We start from the raw sequence: 23,713 nt of genomic DNA on the forward strand, positions 1-23,713 counted from the left end.
CAGAAGAGGAGAAACTGGACTGATGGGTTGGATCTGTGATAACCAGCTCTACCAGACCGATTTAATATTAACCTGGAAAAATGCTGGGACATCTTTTTTGACAATAAATACCTTTCTCAAACTACCTCACTCTGGGCTGGTAAGTGAATCCCTTGGTGGGAACAGTATGCCCTATTTGTCCATTTGCAGACATTGATTTCTTTAAACAGAAAAAATACAGTTGTCTGGTTTTAAAGAGTTAATGATGCACAAATTTGCTGGAAATCCCAGTCAGGAGGTAAAGAGATCAGTTTCTATAAATCAGTATCACTGTGGCTTGTGATCTTTCTAACTATGATGAGGGCAGTCCAGACAGCAGCTGCCAGTATTTTTACAGAGGTTTAAAGCTAATGTATTCAAAAAGCTATTTAGTCTGGCTAAAAGAACTTCTCTTTGAAACACCAGTGCTTTGATCACAGCAAGAGAAGTGTTGTGGCAGCAGTGCTGGGCACTGTGGTCATAGCAGGTGGTGTCAGTGCAGCCTTGGGTTTGTCACCATTTCTGTCCACATGCTGCTTTTTGGGATTTATGAAGCTTCTCCAAAACAAGCCCTCCAGCTCAGTGCACATGGCTGGTCCATGAGCTGAATATTGGCCTTTTTTTTTTTCCTGGAAAATGGTACTGAATCAAGCAAATCAAATCTGAGTGTGAACACTTTGAAGTGTCCCAGACTTGAAGGGGCTTGAGCAAGTGTCCCATTGTGGATCTGTGGGACTGTGGGGACCATGGAACAGCTCTGAATAGAAGGGCTTGAAGTGGTGAAGGTTTTCAGGGCACCCATATCCATCCTTTAATCAATTCCTTCTTTTGTCCCTTAAAATAAAAAAGATGCACGTGTACACCAGAAGGAAGGAGAACAAAGAGGATGAGTATGAAGACATTGATTAGAACTAACAAAAAGCTGGGAAATGCTTCTGTTTTCAGTCTCTGCTTCTCTTTTCACTCTTCTCCTCTGGGAAATGGTTGGAAGATAAGAGTGTGCACCCTTTGGAGAAAATGGGACTTAGGGCTATGCATGCCCTCACTCAAAAAGCATGGATTTAATTCCAAAAGCTGTATTTGCATCCAAGAGCACATCTGTGCACTACATACAATAATAACAACGTGATATTGGTAGGAGAGAGGGACACATCATTTCAGCTAAACCCATGGCGGTGATAAAAGGTGAATGGTATTGAAAGCATTTTTTAATAAATGCCACAGCAAACCTTGGCAGCAAAAACTGCTCAGAACAATATGTGAATGTATCCCTGGGGGAAACACTCAAAGCTGCTCCAGAACATGGCATTTTTTTTCCTGGCAAAAAGGTATGTGATTTTCATTCTCAGCATGTCATGCTAAGCTGAGAGCAAGAAGAAACACAATTAAATCTGCTCAGGTAACAGTGACATTAACAGCTCAGCTACTTGTGAAAATGCTTTGTAAAACAAGCCATCTTTAGCAGGCCTTTGCTCTTGCAGTAAGGGTGAGCCACAAACTCATACATAAAGTACATATTTAGCAAAATTATGTTTGTTCATTTTCCACTAGATCCCCCTGCTGTCCCAAATCCCCGTTAAAGTGCCAAGGATGGGGGGGACAGCATCCTCCCAGGTGGTCATGTTCAGGGGCTGTGGCTTGGGGCCAGCCCTGAGCAAGGACCTCCTGGCAAAAAGGACCCACAGCACACTCAAAAGGAGCAGGCTGGGTGGCCAGGCTGGGAGAGAACCTCCGAGTCCTCCTGGAAACTGTGGCTCCCCTCACTTGAGCATCAGTTAATCACTCTCAGTGTCACAGATTTGCAGCTCCCTTCTATCCCAAGGCAACAGTCTAAACATCATCCCACGGGTGTCTTTGCAGAGCCTTGTGAAGGAGTTTCTGTGCTCCAGCCCTGGTTCCCATCCTCTTCTCACCCAGAAGGAGTGGAGAGGCTGCCAGCTCCCGCTCCAGCTCCAGCTCCAGCTCAGCAGCGTGGTTGGTTTCCGTGTGTCTGGGCTCCGTGGCAGTGGGCACGGCAGACACGGGGGTGAGGAAATGAGTCTGTCCCGCCCCTGGGGACAAGCTGGGATCGCTCATTCATCGGCGGGTGAGTCACTGCCCTGCCCACAGCCCCTTGCTGCGAGCAGGGTGACAGCGAGACAGGATCCAGTGCCTGCGCTGCCGGCCTACGGGAGAGCTCTGTGCCATCCCCCATTCCTTGTGCCATCCCTCCCTTCCCTGCGCCATCTTCCCATCCCTGTGCCATTCCCCTCCCTGTGCCATCCCTCCCTGCTCCCTGTGCCATCCCTCCCTGCTCCATCCCTCCCATCCCTGTGCCATCCTCCCATCCCTGTGCCATCCTCCCATCCCTGCGCCATCCCTCCCTGTGCCATCCCTCCCTTCCCTGTGCCATCTTCCCATCCCTGTGCCATCCCTCCCTGCTCCCTGTGCCATCCCTCCCATTCCCTGTGCCATCCCCCCTCCCTGTGCCATCCCTCCCTGCTCCCTGTGCCATCCCTCCCTGCTCCCTATGCCATCCCTCCCTGTGCCATCCCTCCCATTCCCTGTGCCATCCTCCCATCCCTGTGCCAGTCCCTTCTCCCTATGCCATCCCTTTCCTCCCTGTGCCATCCCCTCATCCCTGTGCCATTCCTCCCTTCCCTGTGCCATCCCCCATTCCCTGTGCCATCCCCTCATCCCTGTGCCATCCCTCCCTGTGCCATCCCCTCCTCCCGCGCCTGTTCGGCTGGAATGGAAGGGTGTGCGGGGATATTTGGGGATGTGCGGGACCGTGTAGGGCCGTGCCGGGGTGTTTAGGTGCGGGCAGGGGTGTGCGGGCTGTGCTCGGGTGTGCGGGGCTGTTCAGGGCTGTGCGGGCACACGGTGGGCAGCCGGCAGTGCCTCCCCTCTGCTCTGCCCGAGCCGCTCCCTGCCCGTGTGAGCCGGGGTCTGTGCAGACACCAGCGCTGCTCTTTCCCTCCTGGCTTTTACACATCGCTCCTCTGTCCCCCATCCCTGTCCCAAAGCCGTTCCCCACCCACTGGAATGACTGTGCCGGTGACCATGGGACCTGCACAGAGCTAGGCAGTGATTAGTGAATCACTGCAATTGCTCAGGTTTCAGAGCCAGGGATTATCTTTATAAATGCACCCAACACTGCTATAGTTGAGCAGGATTGGAAAGGTCTCTGTTCTTCAGGGAACTCCAGCATCCTGTTTTGCAGCATTCATCTTCAGGCTAATGAACAGTACCGACCTGCATCCAGAGAAAAATTAAAGCCACGGCTAACGGTAGCAACGAAATAAGTGGCAAAAGACTAAATGTAAATAGCTTTGAAAGCTGATACATTTTCAGTGTGACATGATAATGCAAAAAGGTTGCCAGTGCTGCTTTATTTATAATTCCCAAAATGTCTGAATTCCCTCCAGCCAGCATACATTAAGCACAATGCAGGGCATATGCCACAAATCATATTCAATGATGAAAAGTCAGGAGAAAAGCAAGAGCTCAATCTCTCTTGATTACAGCAGCCAAAGATTTCTTTTTCATAGACTGCCAGTACTAATGAATGGAGAGGACACAAAAGGAAAACAAAAATACTCAATTCAAATGTGCTTCGTGTGCCAACAGATGGATCTGCTCATAAACTTGATTAATTAAATGCAAACCGTTGTCAAGGAATGTTGTTCAGGGTTTTTAAGCCCTCACTCCACGGCATCCAGCCATGGATATGGAAGTGTGGTCCTGGAAAGCTGCATGGCATTTAGCTCTGGGGTCCTGGCTACAGCCACTGCTACCAGGAGGGCTGGTATTTATACAGAGATCCATTTTGTGGTGGAGAACAGTGGTCTCCAAAGCTGTGCTAGAGCATGATTGATTCAGTAAGATGAGTCTTGCTGCTGTGCCAGTAACACTGGAATGCAGCCTCAAAAGCAGAAGCTGGGCCTTATGCCGACTCACAAAAATCTCTGATTTTCAACATGCAGTTTTTGTCTAGAGATCATTTCATTGCAGACAGTGCTTCTGAGATGATCTAACATTTCTGAAGTTATTGAAATATGTTCAGTGTTCAGGAAAAGTTTTGAGACCCAAAGGGGATTTTGTAGCACGACGATCTGTCTGAAAGATTCAGAGGCAGAGGTCAGGGCTGAGCAGCACTCGCTGCAGGGATCTGTTACTGTCCCTAGCAATGCATTATTGCAAGGGGATGGGAATGTTTGCCTTGCAAAGGTTGGCTCTGCTTCTAAAACCCACCAGGTCTCAGCTCTGCCCATCCTGAGCAGCCCCATGGCAGCGCTGCCCTGACATTGTCAGTGACAGAGTGGAGCAGCGTGTGGCAGGCTCTGGCACAGCCTCTCAGAGCTGCCTTGCGTGGCCATTTTTAGCCTTGCTCACTGAAATCAAACCTGGCAGTGCACCTGGCAGGGCATTTTTTTTCTGTTTTTGAAGGATGGTTGGACTTTGCTCCAGTGGGTTGGGTGGCTGGAGCAGGGCTGCACCACCACTGCAGGTCAGGCCTGGCTCCTGCCATCACCTGTCTCTGCTTTTTCAGCTGCTCCTGACACATTTTTGTATCTAACATTAACGTTTCAGTTGTTCTCAGGAGAACAGCCCATTATGTATTAGTCTCACTGATGCTGCTCTTCTGCTCTGGTTGGCAATGCTGATTATGTAAAGGATATTTAATGTTGTAAATAATTAAAAGTTTATACAAGATTTTGGCTACTTTTCAGGAGTAAAAGAAAAAAAAGAAAATTTATGCAGTGAATTTGAAAAAATGCTCAAGTCTTCTAGGAAGTGGGGAGACAGCTAATAATATATAATTAACATATCTTCCTTTCTTCCCTTGTTGGTGCAGACATGCCTTTAGATGAAAAGCATGGGAAATTAAAGGTGTGTGGGACTGAATAATGTTGAATTTTATGTAAGTTCAACCTAGTCACCATCTGCATGTGTTATGGAGAGAGCAAGCCTGCTCCTGCTCAGGGATCTCATCCTGTGCCATCTTCGTGCAGGCCTCCCTCATGGTGCCATGCTGGGGGTTTTCCTCCAAAAGGAAGGAAATGATGGCCTATCTTTTCCTATGCTGTTGAAGGAATTCAAAGTGTCCAAAAGGAGTACATATTAAAGGGTAGTTCATTCATTTAGAGTCAAACATTTGATTTAAAGTTCACCTCATGTTTCCACCAGACCTCCCGAGGTGGCACATCACAGCTCAGCAGCCCAGAGCCAGGTAAAACACTTTTTAATGTCTGAATGTAGAAGGACACAGTCCATTGAGGCGGCTCCTGAGCTTTCTGACAGGAATCCAGTCAAATGTGAAAATTAAAGGTTCACAGACAGCAGCAGCAGATACTGCTGCTGGCAGCATCATTCAGCCCAGATCCCAGAGCAGGCTGTTCCTTTTGGAACCCTGGTCACCTGCACCATGAGCAGCTGGCAAGGAGCAGCCCTTCACACAAAGCAGAGACTTTCTGATGCTAAAAATGTACCCTGGGCCCAATGAGGCAGACAGGATACAGGAGTGCCAGGTGTGGCTGCACCACACAGGGGCCTCTGTGCCCAGCCCCGTGCCCACATGGAGGAGTGGGAATGCCCACTGTGGGACCACCAGCTTGCTAGGGACGGAATGGGGCTGGCTTCTGATAATTGTAGTGATGGGATGTACTCACAGATACTTCTGTTGTACTAACACTCATAATTATGCAGATCCAAATAGATAAATGGAGGTGGTTTTTGCTCAGAATTAGAGACTGTTACTTGCATTTTACTGTGATACTTCTGTAGCTACTGATTTGTAGACCCTGGTTATTCAGAGACTGCAAGAATTTGCTGTACAGCTCGTCAGAACTATTGATGGCTCCTCGTAGCAAAGCTCTGACTAAAGGTCAGGGGCAGATGAGTTCCTTGCTCACCCCAAAGCTGACATTTGCAGCCTTGTAGCCCAGAGTAACAGAGGCACAACGAGCCACAGCCATTTTACAGTCCTCAAACGTCTTATTTCCTTTGGGGAAGCCTGGCCTGGTGCAGGGACAGAAACCCTGCTGCTGTGTGATCAGTGTCCAGCAGCAGGGTGTATTTACTGTCTGTGCTGAGCACAGTGCTGCTCCCTCCAGGGATGTGCTGCTCCCTCCAGGGATGTACTGCTCCCTTCCAGGGATGTGCTGCTCCCTCCAGGGATGTCCTGCTCCCTCCAGGGATGTGCTGCTCCTCCAGGGATCTCCTGCTCCCTTCCAGGGATGTCCTGCTCCCTTCCAGGGATGTGCTTTTCCCTTCCAGGGATGTGCTGCTCCCTCCAGGGATGTCCTGCTCCCTCCAGGGATGTGCTGCTCCCTCCAGGGATGTGCTGCTCCCTCCAGGGATGTCCTGCTCCCTCCAGGGATGTGCTGCTCCCTCCCTCCAGGGATGTCCTGCTCCCTTCCAGGGATGTCCTGCTCCCTCCAGGGATGTGCTGCTCCCTCCCTCCAGGGATGTCCTGCTCCCTCCAGGGATGTCCTGCTCCCTCCAGGGATGTGCTGCTCCCTTCCAGGGATGTCCTGCTCCCTTCCAGGGATGTGCTGCTCCCTTCCAGGGATGTCCTGCTCCCTCCAGGGATGTGCTGCTCCCTTCCAGGGATGTGCTGCTCCCTCCAGAGATGTGCTGCTCCCTTCCAGGGATGTGCTGCTCCCTCCAGGGATGTGCTGCTCCCTTCCAGGGATGTGCTGCTCCCTCCAGGGATGTGCAGCTCCCTTCCAGGGATGTGCTGCTCCCTTCCAGGGATGTGCTGCTCCCTTCAGGGATGTGCTGCTCCCTTCCAGGGATGTGCTTTTCCCTTCCAGGGATGTCCTGCTCCCTCCAGGGATGTCCTGCTCCCTTCCAGGTGCCCCTGGGCTGCAGCCTTGGGGAGCAGCTCTGATGTTGTTCACAGGGGTCTTAGGATGAGGGAGGAGACTCCATGTTTCAGAGGGCTTGATTTATTATTTTAAGATATATATTATATTAAAACTATACTAAAAGAATAGAAGAAAGGATTTCATCAGAAGGCTGGCTAAGAATAGAAAAGGAATGATAACAAAGGCTTGTGACTGACTGAGACAGTCATTAATTAGAAACAACCACATGAGACCAATCACAGATGCACCTGTTGCATTCCACAGCAGCAGATAATCAATGTTTACATTTCGTTCCTGAGGCCTCTCAGCTTCACAGGAGAAAAAAATCCTAAGGAATGGGTTTTTCATCAAATGTGTCCGTGACAGAGCAGCCTCACCCCAGGGCTCCCATAACTGCCCTGTGCTGCTGAGCTGCCCAAACATCTCCTTCCAACACAGAGGCTCATCCTGAGTCCCAGGTGACTCCTCCAGGGACAACACCAGCTTCAGCTGCCACCAGGAGAAGGTGCATCACTTACAGAAATCACAGGAGGGTTTTCAGCCCTGACCATACCCCAAACAGGGCAACAAAAAGCCTCTTCCTGACAACAGGCCTCTCTCAGCACTCAATGAGTCCAAAATTTCATCTCCAAATATTTATAAATTCTACTTTTCCAGTCATGTAAGTACCACTGATTCTGCATCCCCTCTGACTGAGCTAATGGACAAAGTGAAGCAAGACAAACATTTTAAAGCTCCACCACTTGAAAAAGAGTTCTTGAAATTTCCAAGTCTTGATACCACACATACAGACCAAAATCACATTCTTCTGATCAAAGGACAGCATTCCATTGAGTCCAGACTTGCAGCCTCAAAGATATTCATTTTCTGAAGTCAATGAAGACAGTGAGACAGGAGATTTTACTTAAACTATATATTTTTACATAAAACAACTTTATGTTACAATAAAATCAGATAAAAATCACAAAGTTATATAATAAGTTCATAAAGAAAAAAATCAAGTTTTCATTTTATAGATATAAAACCCAGCATTTACTGCTACTAGGAGTCTAAATGTTAACATTGACTGTCTACGGTCAATTTGAAAAAAGAAAAAAAAAAGAGGATAGTACTTTTTTACAGCAGACAAAATGAGGTAAGAGATGTTTTTACAATGATCCAACTGTAGTAAACACTTCAGTTTTCATTGAAACATATACTAAATATAATAAACCCAAATAAAAATATACATTTAGAGCACTGCAGTGTTTTCCCACAGTTGTATATCAACAAATTGTCATTCACTAAACTTTACTTGAAACAGTAAAAACAGGGTGTATGTTTATCTTTAGTACTAAAACCTCATAATAACCTAAATATTTTGGTATAGCAGACCACACTAGTACACTCTCAGAACTTTCAACTACAAGGGATATATTCATGTTAAAAACGATGTGCTTTGTTTGTCATTCATGATGAGATTTATAGAATATTATGTTCATGATCACTATTAGGCAATTAAATGAAAACATCTAAATGCTGCAAAATACTCTTTTACTGAGCATAGCTTCCTCATCACATACCCAGGTTAATCAAAATCCTGCAGACTTAGAAGCTTAGTTCACAAATCTTGCTTATCAGTCTTTTCAGCTAGTATATGGCTAAAATAATTATTGCTGACCAGTGTTAAAAAAACAAACCCAACCCAAACAAAAATACAATAGCAGACAATTTTTTCTCAAGTGCCTTTCTTGTACCATTATTATTAGGTAACTAAATTAACTAACTTTCAAAATGTGCATATAAAATTTTTGGAAGTATAGGCACCTTCATCTGAAGATTGTATGTTCAGGCTACTTGCTTAAAAAAAAAAAAAAAAGAAAAGAAAAAAACAAGAAGAAAAAAGAAGAAGAGCTAACATAAAACATGGTAGAAAATCAAAGGCTGGACATCCAACATCCCCAGCAATGCAAGCAAAGCCCTCCTGGCCAGGACCAGCTCTGCCCACAGCCTGCAGGAGAGCCCTCCTTGGGAAGCACCTTCATCACATTTATCACTCATCTCCTGACTCTGTTTCACTTATCATTTGCTGCAGAGCATGGCGTTTAAGATGTGCAAACATCGCGTCAGGTTTACATTCCGACAGTGAGCCTAAAGCCCTGCTGAGCTCCTGGGGCATGGCACAGCACCCCTGGCCAGGCTGTGGGGCAGCTGGGGCTCTCTGGCTATGTCTGATTCACCTTGTGGCTGTGGATGGCTTTGCCTGACACACAGGTGCTTGCTGAGCACCATCCATGGAAAGAAAAATTACTGTAGGGTAGCTTTCTGGCTTTTGCTAAATTATGCCCACAACCAGAGCCTGCCAGCCCAGCCTGGGGCTCCTTGCTGCCCCTCAGCCCCCAAAAGCTGTTCCTGCCCTTCTGCAAGGTCCTTGCTCCTGCTGAGCCCCGTGGGACAGGAACAGCTTCTCCTGTTTTGGGCTGGAAGTGCCTGACCATAACCAGACTGCACTGCTCTGCCAGCTGTGCTGCCCCTCACACAGCTACCCCCCTGTGTGATATGCTGTAAATTCTGATATTTACAGGCCTGACAAGCCTGGAACTGCCTGGACAAAGGCAGGGGGGTGGTGGATCAGCGTGGCCATCCAGAGCTCGTGGGCAGAGCACATCTTTCACTGAAATCTCTGCTGAAATAATAGCAAAAAAAAAAAAATTGCTGCTGCTGCTGCCTCCCCTTATACCCTTTCCCTTCAGATTTAGTCCTGGGCACACACTGAGCTGAGGGAGGCATTTCACCCTGACAGGGGTTTTATCTCTGTTAGTCCAGAGGCTCAGGAAGACAGCACTATATTCCCTATAAACCACCGATGCTTTGAAGAGTTTTGCCAAGATAACTCTTTGGAAGAGCCTAAGGAAGAGCTGAGAAACTCCCACCACTGCAAGGTGGTGACAGTAGCAGGGAATTTTCCTTCTGTCACTTATGGCGCAGCAAAAGGCAGCAAAAAATTAATAAGGAAGAGAAATGAAGACTTGGGAAAAAAAAATAAACAGCACAGAGAAGAGAACAGAAATCTCTGGACAATTTGTGCCCTGCTGCCAGTGTTCCTTGTGCCCAACAAGCCACTGGGCAGCCACTGGCCAGGGCAGGGGAGCACCACCAGTGCCTTGGCTGGTACCCTTGTAACACAATGGCAGGGCAGGGACAGCAGAAATCCCTCCTGCTCACCTTAACCCAAGGAGCAGCTTTAAAAAATTGTTCTCCCTAAATTGCTCACATAAAAGCCAAATCAGGTATTTGTCCAGAAGAAAAGATATTGTCTAAATAATATTTGTTGTCTGGCCACAGATGAACCCAGTGTAAAGCTGTTTTTAGAAAGTACATATTTCGAATGCTTGGATACAGAAAAGGACAGGTGGTGTTGAATTTCTTAAAGAAAATACAGTTTTCTTCCAGTGAGCTCACTTAGTAAAGGAGACACCAATGTAGACAGAGCACTGCAAAGTGCTGCATTTGCTGAAAATGCACTTCTAGGCCAAACAGAACTACTTGTGAAGTTGAGTCAGAATTGGCAAAGAAATATTCAGCCAAGAAATAAAACCCCAAAAAGGTTAATCTTCTTTATTCTGAGCTGTGCAACAAATTTCCATTTTTTCATTTTGAAATAATTTATTCCTAATATGAGACTAAGGTCTTTTTCCAAAAAGTGACATAATATATCTAATGGAATATTCTTTCCCCTTGAAAATAACTCTGTCTATTTTTTATGTCACTTTTGCTTTTATGTAACACAGGGTACACCTGTTTATTTCTCATTTTGTCAAAACCCCTCAAACCCTGGCATTATTCAGCAGCTCTAACACCACCTCAAAGAAGCATCTCACCCAGAGGTCAGCAAGTCACACTCTGTCCTGGTGCCACAGGAGGCCAGCACAGATTTTTCCTGTTGGAACAACCAAGTTGAGATGCCAGGCGGGCAGGATGGAGTGTGGCAGCACCCTGGGGTGCAGCTGACAGAAACCCAGCTGGAAGTGCCAAGCTCATGTCCTTTGTCAAGGAAAGACCATAAGTGAGGTAGGAGAGATCCTGCCATAAAAACCACTCAGAGGGAGAAACCTGTGTCCAGAAAGGGAACTCAGAAAGGGAACTCATGGTCACCAAGGTGAGGCACAGCCCCCTGTAAATTGTAAATGCGCTCAGGCTGGGTGGGAGCAGAGCGCTGACCAAGGCATTGCTGACAGGCACAGGGAGACCAGGACTAGCCCAGCACTGTGTAACAAGTAAAACCAAGCTCTGCAGATCCTCTCTTGGACAGGGATGAGTATTTCTTGGCCCTGGCAGTGTTTAGGGCCATCCCTAAGCAGGTGTCTGCCAGCTGAACTCAGGGTGCCCATAGGACAGGTGAAATTCCAGCTGTGCACAACAGGAGGGTGCGTGCATCCACAGCATGGTGTGTGCATTTTGGTGGGGGAAGGCTGGCTGCCCTGGGGCTCCCATCAGCACACAGGAGGCATTTCAGTGCTGGGAGGAGCCCCAGAGGAGCAGTGGGAGGCTCCCAGTTTGGCACAGGGTTAGTGCTGGGCCACCAGACAGCGCCAAGGAAAACGCAGTGTGTGACACCATCGGTGCCCTGGCTGGGGACAGGGACAGGGACAGGCCAGAGAGGGCAGCTGCAGCTGGTGCCCAAACACTCCTGAGAGCATGCACCGCCATTCTTTTTTTTTCTCTTGAAGAGGAAAAATCCAAGGAAGGAGATGGAAAGCTTAAGAGAGATGGAGTTTTGGGGAGTTTAAGTGATTATACATAGTAGCTCTCAACTTAGTGCTGTTGGGAAGGAAAAAGAAAGAAAGCAATTAAAACAAGCCCTTGGAGGCTTGAAGGACAGAATTTCCCACAGCATAAAACTGTTTACAGGCATCCCTAAGGACCCAACATCAGAGCAATAGCAGATATGTGATACACACATCTGGGGCAGACAGAAGAGACAGGGCAGGATTTCTTTAAGGACTCTCCACTGCTCCTCTGGTGGGCACTAAGCACCCAGAAATAACTGCCTGTGACACAGCTATGCACTGGCTTAATGTGCCACCATCAAACTCCATCTGTTTAATCGATGCAATCCCATGGAAACACTTCTCCTGCAATTTAAGAGTGGCTTAATACATTCCTAATGAACTGGATCTGAGACAGACCTGACTAAAGTGGAAAACAAAGATCTGGATTAAACCAGATCATGTAATTTTTTCACAGAGTCTTCTGCATCCCTTTACCCAGCATCATGTTAAAAACAATTTATGTTAAAACAAACAGAGAAGCCCTAGGATCACTCAGCAGGAAAAGGAAGAGAGGGCAGGGTCCTTGGTGCAAAAGCAATGAACCACGGGGAGGAGCAGGGCCCTGGCTGCCAGTATTGCTTGCAGCTCTTAATTGTGTTATCCTGTGGCTCCCAGCTGATGCAGAGACCAAAAAGCAGCATGGGAGGAGAGGAGAAGCAGGATGAGCTGCCTGCTAAATTATGGTGTATATCTGACTTTCTATCAAATAAAAAGACTAAAAATGGAGACTGCTTGTGCACAACCACACACTTGCTGACGTCATTTTCAATTTTGAGAAGTCTGATCTAACCCCACATTATGCAACTGTTGAATCTTCCATGCTGGCAAAGTCTAATTTTCACACGCCTACATGCTATGTACCTGATTTTTATTTTTATTTTTAAATATCAACAGCCTAAATCAATTTTTTAAAAAAGAGATGTAAATGGTCATAATGGTTATGAAAGGTCCTAGCTTTACATCCATTGTTTCAAAGGAGTAAAAGTAAAAATACTCAAAGTCCATTCTAAAAAACAGGCAATGAAAATAATGTAACAGTAAGAGATGAAATGAAAATTCAAGGGACAATTGCAGATCCTATGTCCACCTCGGGGATTATACATTCATCTGCAAAAAAGTATTCAATGCATGTTTTATCTACAACCCACCTTTCTTTTAAAGGCCACTTTAATAATCAAGATGTGCCAAAAAAAGGAAAAAGCGTTGAAATTCCAAGGAAAGCATGGCCAGTTTATATCAGTCCCTGCTGGCAAGCACTAAAACAGTGCTTAGCCAAACTGTTGTCTGAATCAAGCAAATTACAATGTCATGTACACAGAAGTACTTTGCTGAATTAATTAATTAAACACTCTCAATACAGGTTATGGAGAAAGAAGCTGAAGGAAGTCCTTGGGGAAAGAGCAAGGCTCAGGCTGGATTCTCCTCTCTCACCCTTTTTACATCCCTGTCTGTGATGAACTGAACTTCCTTCTCACTGAAGGCCATGGTGAATGACCTTGAATTTCTCAACACACTCTCAGAGCTGCTGAATAATCAGTTCAAGAATAAAAGAGCATTTCTGCCTCTGGGGTTGAGGGTTTTTTTGGTGCAACCTAACTTGGTGACTAATTCCTACCCTACTGCAAGAGAATGCAGAAATTCTAGGAAAGAACTTTAATTTCCCATGGCCATTGCCCTGCCAGTCTCTTGGGCAGAAATTTGTTTCTGAGCAACACCTTCCAGTGACCTGATGATGCTTTTCAGATCCATTTCCCCTTCCTCACTGCTGCAGATCAACAACAATCAAGTTGCACGCAGAGGGCATGAGTCCTGTGCAAACCAGGAACATATCACTTTTCAAAATAAATACCTGGTCCCCAGACTCAGGTGGGCATTTTTCAGAGATGCACATAATGATGGAACTACATGGGTTCAGACCTGGAGGGCAGAGAGAGGTGATGCTGCCAAGCAAGAGAAGCTGTTCCCACTGACTGGTGACACTTCAAGAGCTGGAACTCATTTCTGCATTGTTGACTTTGTGCTCTATGGGTCCAGGCAAGCACACAAACCCTCCATCAGAGGTTATCTGAAATCCACTGCGGTTTTTTGGCTGAATTGGGCCTGATTGACATGGTCCCTAAAGATCCTGGTATCTGTGAGAAGTGATTCTCCTGACTGCAGCTCATCACAGGCACATTTTACAAACTGCAGGGGCTCCAGCTAATCTCTCTGCTCCACCATGGAATAAAGTCAATTCTGCTAAGAGTGCTGATAGTCCAGACAAGAAAAAGACTTCTTTTCTGTTTCTATGGTTGCAACAGCCCTTAAGAAAGATATAAATTTCCCTGCAACAACTAACTGCATATTCATTTTAAGGTAGATCTAGTTCCAGATTCCTGAGACAAAACCCTCTACCTGTTCCCAACCCCACCAAGCCAGAGCAGCAATATAGAAAGTTTCTAATGTCAACAGAATTCAGTGAGCAGCATGATTGGTTTGGTAAATAAACAAAAATAAAGAAACCCGCCAAAAAAAACCCCACAGCAAATTTTCAGCCTCTATGTACAAAACCAATGCAAACAAGTGGAACATTCTAGTTATATTTTGTAAAACACACGTTTGGGATCAACAAAACATCAAACATCCAGACCCTAGATTACAAAAAAGATCTATTGCCATCTAATTGTCAACCCCAAGTTTAGACAGTCCTTGTCGGAAATCATGTAATTCATCTATCTTCCCGTCTAGTACATCTAAAAAATTCTTTAATTCAGTTTTAAGGTTGGTCTGCCTGTGTTTGTTCTCTTCCACTTCTGTCCTTAGCGTTCTGACTTTCTCTTCAAGATCTTTGTTCTTTTTCTCAGCAGCCTTAAAGACAAAAGAGACAATGAGATGAATCATAGAGAAGAGGGATGAGCAGCATTTCATAAATTAAAGCAACAAATGGCAGCTGGGCTGGGAGAGTTTGCTCCAACTTTTGTAAACTGATTAACACAAGCACCTCTGAGAGCAGCTGACAGGAGTGTGTCAGATTAAAAGCCCATGCAGGAAAGGACACAGATTAACTGGAAAAGATGCTTTGCATCAGACTTTGTCATTTGGGTGATATCTTCAAATTCAGCTGGATTTAAACATGAACTGTGCATACATTTGTGTCATTGCTACAGTGGCAGAATTAGACACTGTGCCATCAATTACATACAGAATTATCTACGGTGGTTTAACCTTGAAAAACAAACTTAGGAAATACTGTCTGAGGAATAAATTTGCTTTATTCAGCACTTTGGGATCTATTGGTATTTTTTTTTAAATTCTACTTGGCCTGATGGCTTTTTTATTGATTGGATTTTACCAATACAGCCTGGAATTGCAGGAGATGGATGCTCCATGATCCCAGGCAAACCAATGTCTGCAGTGGAGCTATTTCATCACTCCTGTGCTGGGAATGGCACTGTGCATTTTGCATGTAGTTAGCATTGTTTGTTTTTACAAACTGGACTTCTCTTGCCTTGAAACACAGAAGTTTGAATAGAGAAATGCATACAGCTGCAATGAAAAAAAAATCAAGGAAAGGTACCAACTATTTTGAAACTAATTTCACTGCTAACTGTACCTGTAATTGTTCAGATACAGATTCACATTCTGACATTAGCTCTGGTATAATTTCACCCTGCTTTCGGAGCTCTTCCAGTTCCTTTGAAAACATAAAAGAAAAAATATTAGTGCAAGCTTCAATTTAAAACATAATGAAAATCTGAAAAGATGAAATGGCTTTGCATATTTTATTGTATTCTGCACAGTATTTGGATGGAAAATAATCAAAATAACCTGCCTGCATTCCAAAATTGCTAATTTTCCACAAGAATACATTTTTTCACTAAATTTTTTACTTTGCATTTCTAAAACAGGCAATGTAATCCCATCTCTTGCATGAACTCCATGAATTCTATTAATAAAATGTTAAACTAAACCACATAACTATGCAAAAGGTGTATTAAATACCAGAGAAATCTGAATGGCTGTAATGCTACAAGCAATTTATAGATGGTAGCAAAGAGCAAATTAGACAATTTCAATGACATATGACAGCAGACAAAAAAAAAAAAAGGACAGTGGCTTTACCAGCTGCACATAGAGAGACATCATTACAGAGCACAGGTGTGATGGGCTTTCCTCCATGGCACAGCTCTGAGAACCACCACCTTCCCCCTCCCCAAAATCTGTATTTAGTTCTGGCCTCGCTGCCCAAAGTGAGCAGATGGAGGGAGTTAATGGAAAAAGCAACAGTAGGAATCCATGTCTCTGTTGGAAATTAGGACAACTTGACTTGAAAAAAAGTGCAAGATCCTCCTCCAGAAAGTGCCCCTGTGGGTGATGACCCCCAGAGAATGCAGAGGGGGGCTCCCCTGCACTACCTGGGCTTGTGCAAAGCATTTGACACTGCTCCCCACAGGAGCCTTGTCCAAAATCAGAGATGTGGATCTGGGGAGGAACCACTTGGTGCACAAGCAGCAGGAGGGTTTCAGTAGCTGCTCCGACATGGCAATGCCATCAGCACATGGATTCCAGACCAAAGATTACTTATGGGTAGTTTAGAGCTAACTGAGAACATGCTAATGTAAGCATGAATTTTTAAAACAAGTTAGTGTATTTTCAGTGTAAATGGAAGACAGGCTCGTAAAATTCACAAGTCGATCAATTTTCTGGTTCATTTGCTACAGTAAAAATGTGAACCTTGAGGAGAATTCTAGGAGAGAATAAGGGCTTTGCTGTATGCTACTGCCACAGAAAGCCTGGGAAGACAGCATTACAATTTCCTTTGAAATAAAGAGCTGAAAAACACTGTATTTATGACAGTGTATCAAAATCCATCTCCCTAAACTATTTCCTCCCAGCACCACAAAACCCCTTAACAGCAGAGCTTTTAAGAGCACCAGAGATTGCAGAGATGCTGTAATGGCACATGGCAAACTTTACTGCACTGGCAAACTTTACTTTTCTTCTTCAGCCAGCTCAGAGCATTTGGTCAGTGTGACAATGGAAAGAAAAGAACTTCTCAGTATTTTCCCACTGTTCTGGGGTTCCAAGCCATCATTCCCCTTAGAAAAATTAACACCCTGTAATGTCAAAAATGACAAATTGGGGTACTCTACATGAATCTGAATTTCTCGCTCCTGGCATCAGTCCTGAGATCAGAGTGAGACCATAAACCAGCAAAGCTGCAAACTACAAGCCATCCAGAAAAGAAACAGGATTTGTTACTCAAATGCCAAATTATTTTCTAAATGATGTCTTTTTAATGGCAATCCTGATGCCTACAGGAATTTCTGGCACGGGCAGAGTCATGAATCTGTTCTCAGCACACATCTGTCTGGCACTGGGCACCAAGTTTCACCACTGGCTCTCCTGCAAGGACAAGTGCTGTATACATAAAAGCATCTTTTTTTCTATCCCCTGCCAAATTACAGTGTGCAGCCACAGGACATAACACATCATGGAACTTGGATGGAGAAACACTCCCAAACAAGGGACTGTGCATGGAAAACCTGGAAACAGGCAACACCCCAAGGCATCAGGCTGCTTCTGGTGGCAGGTCAGCCACTCCATAAATCTACACCCAAGGAGAGAAGCAGGCAGTCCCACTCAAACATGAAAATGCCATTTCTGTGTCCAGGGCACTCACCAGCTCTTTGTCCTGAAGTTCTGTTTCCAGCTCCTGGAGACGTCTACTCAACTGTGCATTTCTTTCCTTCTCTTTGTTTACTTCATTGCACTGCTCCTCCAGTTCTTCAATCTTTAAGAAATGTCAGACATTGGGTGAAATTTTTCAAATTTCTGAAAATCTGGGGCAGGACACAGCTGATGAAATGGACATGGAATCTGTTTCCTAAATCACAGCATTTGATTCACTGCAACCAAATTATCACTTCTTTCCTTCAAAAGAGTCAATTTACACATCCACTAGGAAACCTTGGGTCCGTATTTATTCTCTCTTACAGTCTCTCTTGTAACTCAGGAATGCACAAAACACTGGGCTGCTAAAATAAGTGGAACTGGGGATAAAATCTGCATTTCACTCCTCTGAAGCCAACACAAGGCTACAAGGAATGGTTTTCTTAACACACTAGGATAAGAAATCTCTTGGGGGTTGCTTATTATTCTAGCTGGTGTATGAGGGACACAACATCAAAACTTTGGGGGGAGAAGCAGTTCAGAGCAACATCTGCAGCTTTGTTCTGTCGCCCAGAGATGTGCTTTGCTCTCTCCACAGCTCCTGCTGCCAGCTCTGGACTCAGCTCCCAGGAGATGCACTTCCCACAGGCCAATGGACCAGCTCATTAAAGTATGTACTTTAATTCTCAGCTCCATGTTGCTTTGGGATTATAACTTCCCTCATTTGAAGGTAGAGCAATATGCAAAAAACTCTGACCCAATTAATAAAGGAGAAGGAACTTCCCAGGGCACTGCAGTGGTGCAATGCGAGCACTGAGCAAGGAACCTACTTGGGGAAAAACCTCAGAAAACCTCCCTGCACAGAGAAATTCAGCACATTATGCAGACAGCACTGCTGCACAGCCTGGTCACCAGCATGGGGACTTTGCAGAGGCAGTAAGAGCAGCGGTGCTTTAATAATCTCCTCTTTTCTCGTACAGCTGCTGGGATGTGGCATGTGTTGATGAGAACAAGTTTTCCCTGCCACAGTACAGAAAGGGAAATAACTACCCTGCAAATGATGATATTTTCCCATAACACACTGTTCCAGTCCCTCACTTCTCCCCTATCAACAACAGACTGGATATAGGAACCCAAATCATATAACAACTAATATTAATTTGTTAATGCAATAGCAGTTAATACAGCTCTGGTTTGATCTCTGCATTATCACTGAGCACCCATAAAACACCAGTGAATAAACAGTGAATACTGGCCTCAGAAAAAAGGGTGCTGTTCCACAAGGACTTTCAGTGCCAACAAACAACCCAAACTCCCTCCAACACTAAAATACTACTTGCAGCCTACTAACACACAAAAAGACATGAAATTCCTTCCCTCTTCAAAAGCAAGTACTAAACAAAAAAAATATCCTCACCAGACAGATACAATCTGATCTCAACTTCAAATGCCCCAGTGATCCATCTAAACAGCAAGAAAAGGATCCAGCTTTTCCAAAAGCATTTAGGATGAATAGGGTGAAAATATCTCTGCAAAAGCAGCACTCATGGAAACCAGGATCTCCCACACCCAGGATCCCCTGAGCCCATAGGGGCTGCTGCAGATAGCACAGTATTATCTGAGATGGCACTAATGACTACTCTAAACCTTCACAGATTTCTGAGTTGTTCTCTGCTGTAGCCATTGCTAACCCTCCATCTTACACAACTGAGAGATGTGCTCAGTAATGAAGGGGAAAGGTTTTTGATGATGCCTGTTGGCAAGTTTCTGCATGAGATGTGCCAGGTGTTAGTGCTGGAGGTCCCAGCTCACAAGCCCACTGTGCTGAGGAAACAACTCACATCCTCATTGCCCTGCACACTGCTGGGATTTGCTTCTAATCCTGACTGGTTCCCAGGCTGGGTTCCTGGCTATAACCTCACATTCTGCTCAGCCTGGCAGCCAGGCCACAACTTTGCCTTCTGCTCATCCATATCTGGCAGTATTTGAGTGAGCTTTGACAGGGATATGCAGTAACAGTCCCACTTTTAGAGCCTTGCTGACACCAAGTCTCCCAAATCCTGACTCAGGGACCTTCAGGTGATGCAGCAGCTCCTCTGCTCCCTCCTGCCTGCTGTGTGCAGAGGGCAGCAGTTGCCTGAGCCCCCCCTCCATCCCCTTTCACAGACCAGCTCCACCTGCCAGCACCAACAGCCAGAAGCTGCAGAGACCCCAGAGCAGAGCCCTGGTGGCAGCAGCTGGCTGGAGGGGCAGCTCCCCTGTGGGTTTGTTCTCTACCTTGCCCCTCAGCTGGTCGTTCTCCTCCTTGCAGGCTGAGAACTGCTTCTTCCAGTGCTCGATGCTGGCCGCCGACTCCTGCAGGGCCGTGGAGAGCCGCGCGTTGCTCTCCCGCAGCGACTGCAGCTCCGTCTCCCACTTCTTCACGTTGGTTGAACTGAGGAAAACAGGACACCATGAGCTGGTTTCACCTTGTGTCCCTGTGAGCTGCTGTTCTCTACCTGCCTGCAAACTCCCCCAGGTGGTGAGTTCACCATTAATTTGTTGCAATAGGAGGAAGAGCACTCAGATGTGGAATTGCCCTTAGCCACGACATTCCTATGGAGAGCAAAAGCCTTCATTTGACTGCCTCTGTTAAAACAAAGGGATCCACCAGCCCCAGCAGCAGTGCCCGTGTCTGGAACTCAAGCCCTGCTGCCAGAGCAGGCTGCAGGGTCCAGCTGCCCACCTGCACACCCTGGCAGGTCCCTGGCACCCCCTGAGCCGTGTGGCTGCAGCACCTGGGGCTGGGCACCTGCAGCCCTGCAGCACAGCCACTCTGCACATCTGCAGATGGCACAGCAACTCCAAATGGAACATTTCAGGGGCTTGACATGATCTATATTTGAATTTATTTTAATGCTGAGTCTTAACTATAAAAGTGTTACATAATGCTGCAGAATTAAACTACTCATTCCCCAAAGCTTTGAGCTGCAGCACAGAGCACAAGATTAGAGGGTGAATAGGAGGAAGGCTTTGAAACTCCCTGTGTGCTACTTGCTGCCTGCCTGTGGAGGTGTCTTCAGCAAGAGGAATGAGCTCACATTACTGTTTGAAGCAGGTTAAGCTACTGAAATGTCAATAAAGAGAGAAGTAGTACTTCAAAGATAATACATGCAACCTTGAATTGCTCACTGGATAATGCTGCTTACAGTGATGCTTTGTTTTTTAAATACTTTTTTAAGAGTAGCTTGATCTTGTTAGATTTTCCTTCCATTCATAGATACACATTCACATGCAAGAGGCAGACAAGGCAAGATCCCAATAGAGATTTACTCTATTTTAATGTTGTAACTTTGCATATTGCAGCGCCTGTATTTTCACTACAGCTGCAAATTACTCTTCTCAGCATTTCCAATTTATTTATCAAAGCAAATAGCAAAAAATGTGATTTCAAGGGGCTCTGTCAACAATTTAGAAATATCCCCTAAGATTTCCAAGCACTCTGATGAAATTATACTTCTCACTTCAACTTTTTATGGTTGAGTTCATTCCCTTTCATAATTTTAAATATCCATATCTATTTTCATCAAAGTAAGTGCAGCAAACTCAAAGACAGATTGGCTTCACATGTTATCAGCAGCAATTGCTCCCCTATGGCTTTAATGTTATTTCTGTAGTTCTAAAACTTCCTGAAAGAAGATGGCTATAAGAGTTGGCATCAGCAGAATAAAAGAGGGCTTATTTCTTCACAAACTACATCAGGAATAAATGAAATGGGAAATATTTCTCAACTAGATACCAGGAGATACTTGCTAAAATCTGTCCATTTATCCGTTCTGCAGCACCATTTCAAATTAATTACAATCTGAATAATTTCTGTTAATATCATTATCCATCAAATAATTACAGCACACACTTTTCCAATGCAATTTGGGTTCTACAGGAACTTCACCTTTGGGCTAGAGCAAATTTTAATTTATCATTCTCAGATTTGAGATGTGCCTCGGCAGGGCCGCCGTGCGATGCCTTCTCATCGTCGGTGCCGTTCACGCTTGAAGCTCGGGTGGAGGAGGGTGTTTCCCGTCCAGACTCCTGCAGCACAACACACAAACCAACACTGGGTGTCTCCTGCACCTCCTGCAAGACCACAACACCAATCTCTTTGTAATCTTGATCCCACACCACTTGGCTGAGACCTCGGCTCTCCTGGCAGAACAGTGGTAACACACACATACCCTTTTCATCTTGGCTGCAAAGCTGGTCTGTTTAAAAAGAATGAAAAAATTACAGTGATACACAAATGGAAGTTTAAAGAGTTCAAAACTTTAAAAAAGTTTTTTTTTTTCCTTGATAAGGCTTGTGTTTTTCAAAAGTTGTTTGGTTTTTTTAAGATAATGAAACAATACAACACACAAAGTACAAACAAACAAACAATAATAGTACTGCTCCTACAAAGACATACTGTTGACACACTGCTTGGGGCTGACCGCCAACAGAGAACAAATAAAGAGAACTACAAAGACCATGACAAAATTCTTTACAAAATGAGTGTCCAAAGTCAGCCACTCAGATTGATATTTGTGGGCCCCACAAATGGGGGTGGTTGCAACACTAAAACCATTCAGCAGCTTTTTCTGATCATTCTTCTGAATTCCTCTCTGATCAAAATCTGTCTAACTTTCCTCTAGACACTAGCACAGGCCAGGAACACCTGCTGAGCAGGGCTCACTCTCACCTAAAGCAATGCACATGAAAATACAGCCAGCCCTGCAGAGAGCCTGGGACCACGCTCAAATTCTCCAGCTTGTAGGAACCCACACCTCGCTGGGCACTGGTGGCACCAGGATGCTGCCAGCAGAGGGTTCTGTGCAGATTTACAACACAGGCTTCTTCCAACACCCCTAAAACCCTCCTGTTCCCACAGCACAGCTGCCCAGGGAACACTGGACACAAAGCCAGGCAAAGCAAATGCCACAGCAGTGGGTGGGACAGATGACAAGGAAGGATACTGATGGATCTCATTTACTGTCTGCTGAAGCACTACACTGTCTACTTCCCAGTGACTCAAACTCTGCTAAACAGTACAAATCAAAGGATGTATAGGTTTGCCTGTTATTAAAAAAGTTGTAACAGCTCAAGGACTGCTGAAAAAATTAGATTTAAATGAAAGTAAAGAGCATGGATGGATGAAAAATCTTCCTGTGACAATGCTAATGTCCAGCAGCTGACAATTACCTTCAGCAATCTCCATTTTATATACTTGAAGCTGGCTGCCAGAAGCTGGCACAGTCCATTTGAAAATTTAACTTTAAATTATTTATCCTGTATATGTACAGGTATTAAAGCTAAATTACTAACCTGTGAATGATTGCTTGAGGTTTCAATTTTCTCTTGAGATCTGTCTCTTGCAAGTTTGGCAGCTTCTTTTACTTCTTGGAACTTCTCTGCAAACTACAAAAAGCATGAAAGATATTTATCAACATGATTTATCATCTATTAAGCCATTAAGATTGCTATCTTCATATGGTATAGATGTCCAAAAGTGAACAACTAATTTTATTAATTTAGAATTTTTGGCAAGAGAAAACATTTTAATTCTTTGGAAGGATGGTTCTTCCAAGAGAAGCGTGGGTGTTTGTAAAAGAGGAGCATCTCTATAACTCTGGCCAAGCACAGTAAAAGCCCAAGGAGGAAAAGGAACTGTTGGTGTCTCCTGGTTTGATTTGGTTCTGTTTATTTCCACCCCCTTGTCTGTTTCCCTTGGTGTTGACAGTGTATTAAAGACAAAAAAGTATTAGAGACATATGTTTGGATAAAAATAGTATCAATGCCTTCTATTCCTAAGAGCAAGTGAATTCAATTAAAGAATGCAAGTAAGTTCATCTGCAGGAGGTAAGCAAGGGATTATCAAGACATGGGAAAAAGGAGAAGAAGGTAGATCTCAATGTATGATGGAGTTGTACAAAACCAGAGCTTTTCTGCTCTAATTTTCTTATTACTTTCAACAATAAAGGTAGAAGACTTCAGATAAAAGCTTGAATGCCTCCTTTAAGAGGGATATATCAAACTGGGAGAGGTGAGGGAAAGGAAGGATAAAGATGGAAGGTAACAATCCCAACATCTGTGAGTTGCTGTAGGATATCTGCTCCAAAGCCAGCCTGGCATTTTTTAAATACAACTATTATCACAGCCAGTCAGGGTTGCAGGGCTTCAGACACTTTAAACACTATTTAAAATTTTAAGAGGATTTCAAAGATGGAAAAAAAGGTATAATGCATAATTTGTTTTAAAAATTATGATGTATCCACTATAAAAATTGGTAATTTTATCTTTCAGCTAACACTGTTTGGTCTTGCCTGTATGCTGAGAAATTTGAAATGCTAGAAAGGCAAGACATTTTAG

The 23,713-nt window shown here is 44.9% G+C and overlaps 1 protein-coding gene across 4 annotated transcripts in view; it reads right to left on the reverse strand.

The window, feature by feature from the left end:
* Positions 1–7,767: 7,767 nt before the first annotated feature.
* The window catches only part of HOMER2 (homer scaffold protein 2), a 59,187-nt gene continuing 43,241 nt past the window's right edge, over positions 7,768–23,713 (reverse strand). Inside the window, exons 4-10 of one of the 4 annotated variants that reach the window (XM_058033191.1) lie at positions 22,670–22,762; positions 21,547–21,573; positions 21,264–21,403; positions 19,610–19,766; positions 17,343–17,453; positions 15,273–15,353; positions 7,768–14,527 (exon numbers count right to left, since the gene is read on the reverse strand). In XM_058033191.1, the coding sequence (XP_057889174.1) occupies positions 14,339–14,527; positions 15,273–15,353; positions 17,343–17,453; positions 19,610–19,766; positions 21,264–21,403; positions 21,547–21,573; positions 22,670–22,762 (798 nt within the window). In that variant the 3' untranslated portion in view covers positions 7,768–14,338. Of the gene's footprint in view, positions 14,528–15,272; positions 15,354–17,342; positions 17,454–19,609; positions 19,767–21,263; positions 21,449–21,546; positions 21,574–22,669; positions 22,763–23,713 lie in introns of all 4 variants that reach the window. The other 3 variants (XM_058033189.1, XM_058033192.1, XM_058033190.1) reach the window with 3 other exon arrangements.

The sequence above is a fragment of the Melospiza georgiana genome, chromosome 13 (genome assembly GCF_028018845.1).
Source record: "Melospiza georgiana isolate bMelGeo1 chromosome 13, bMelGeo1.pri, whole genome shotgun sequence".
Lineage (NCBI taxonomy): Eukaryota > Metazoa > Chordata > Aves > Passeriformes > Passerellidae > Melospiza > Melospiza georgiana.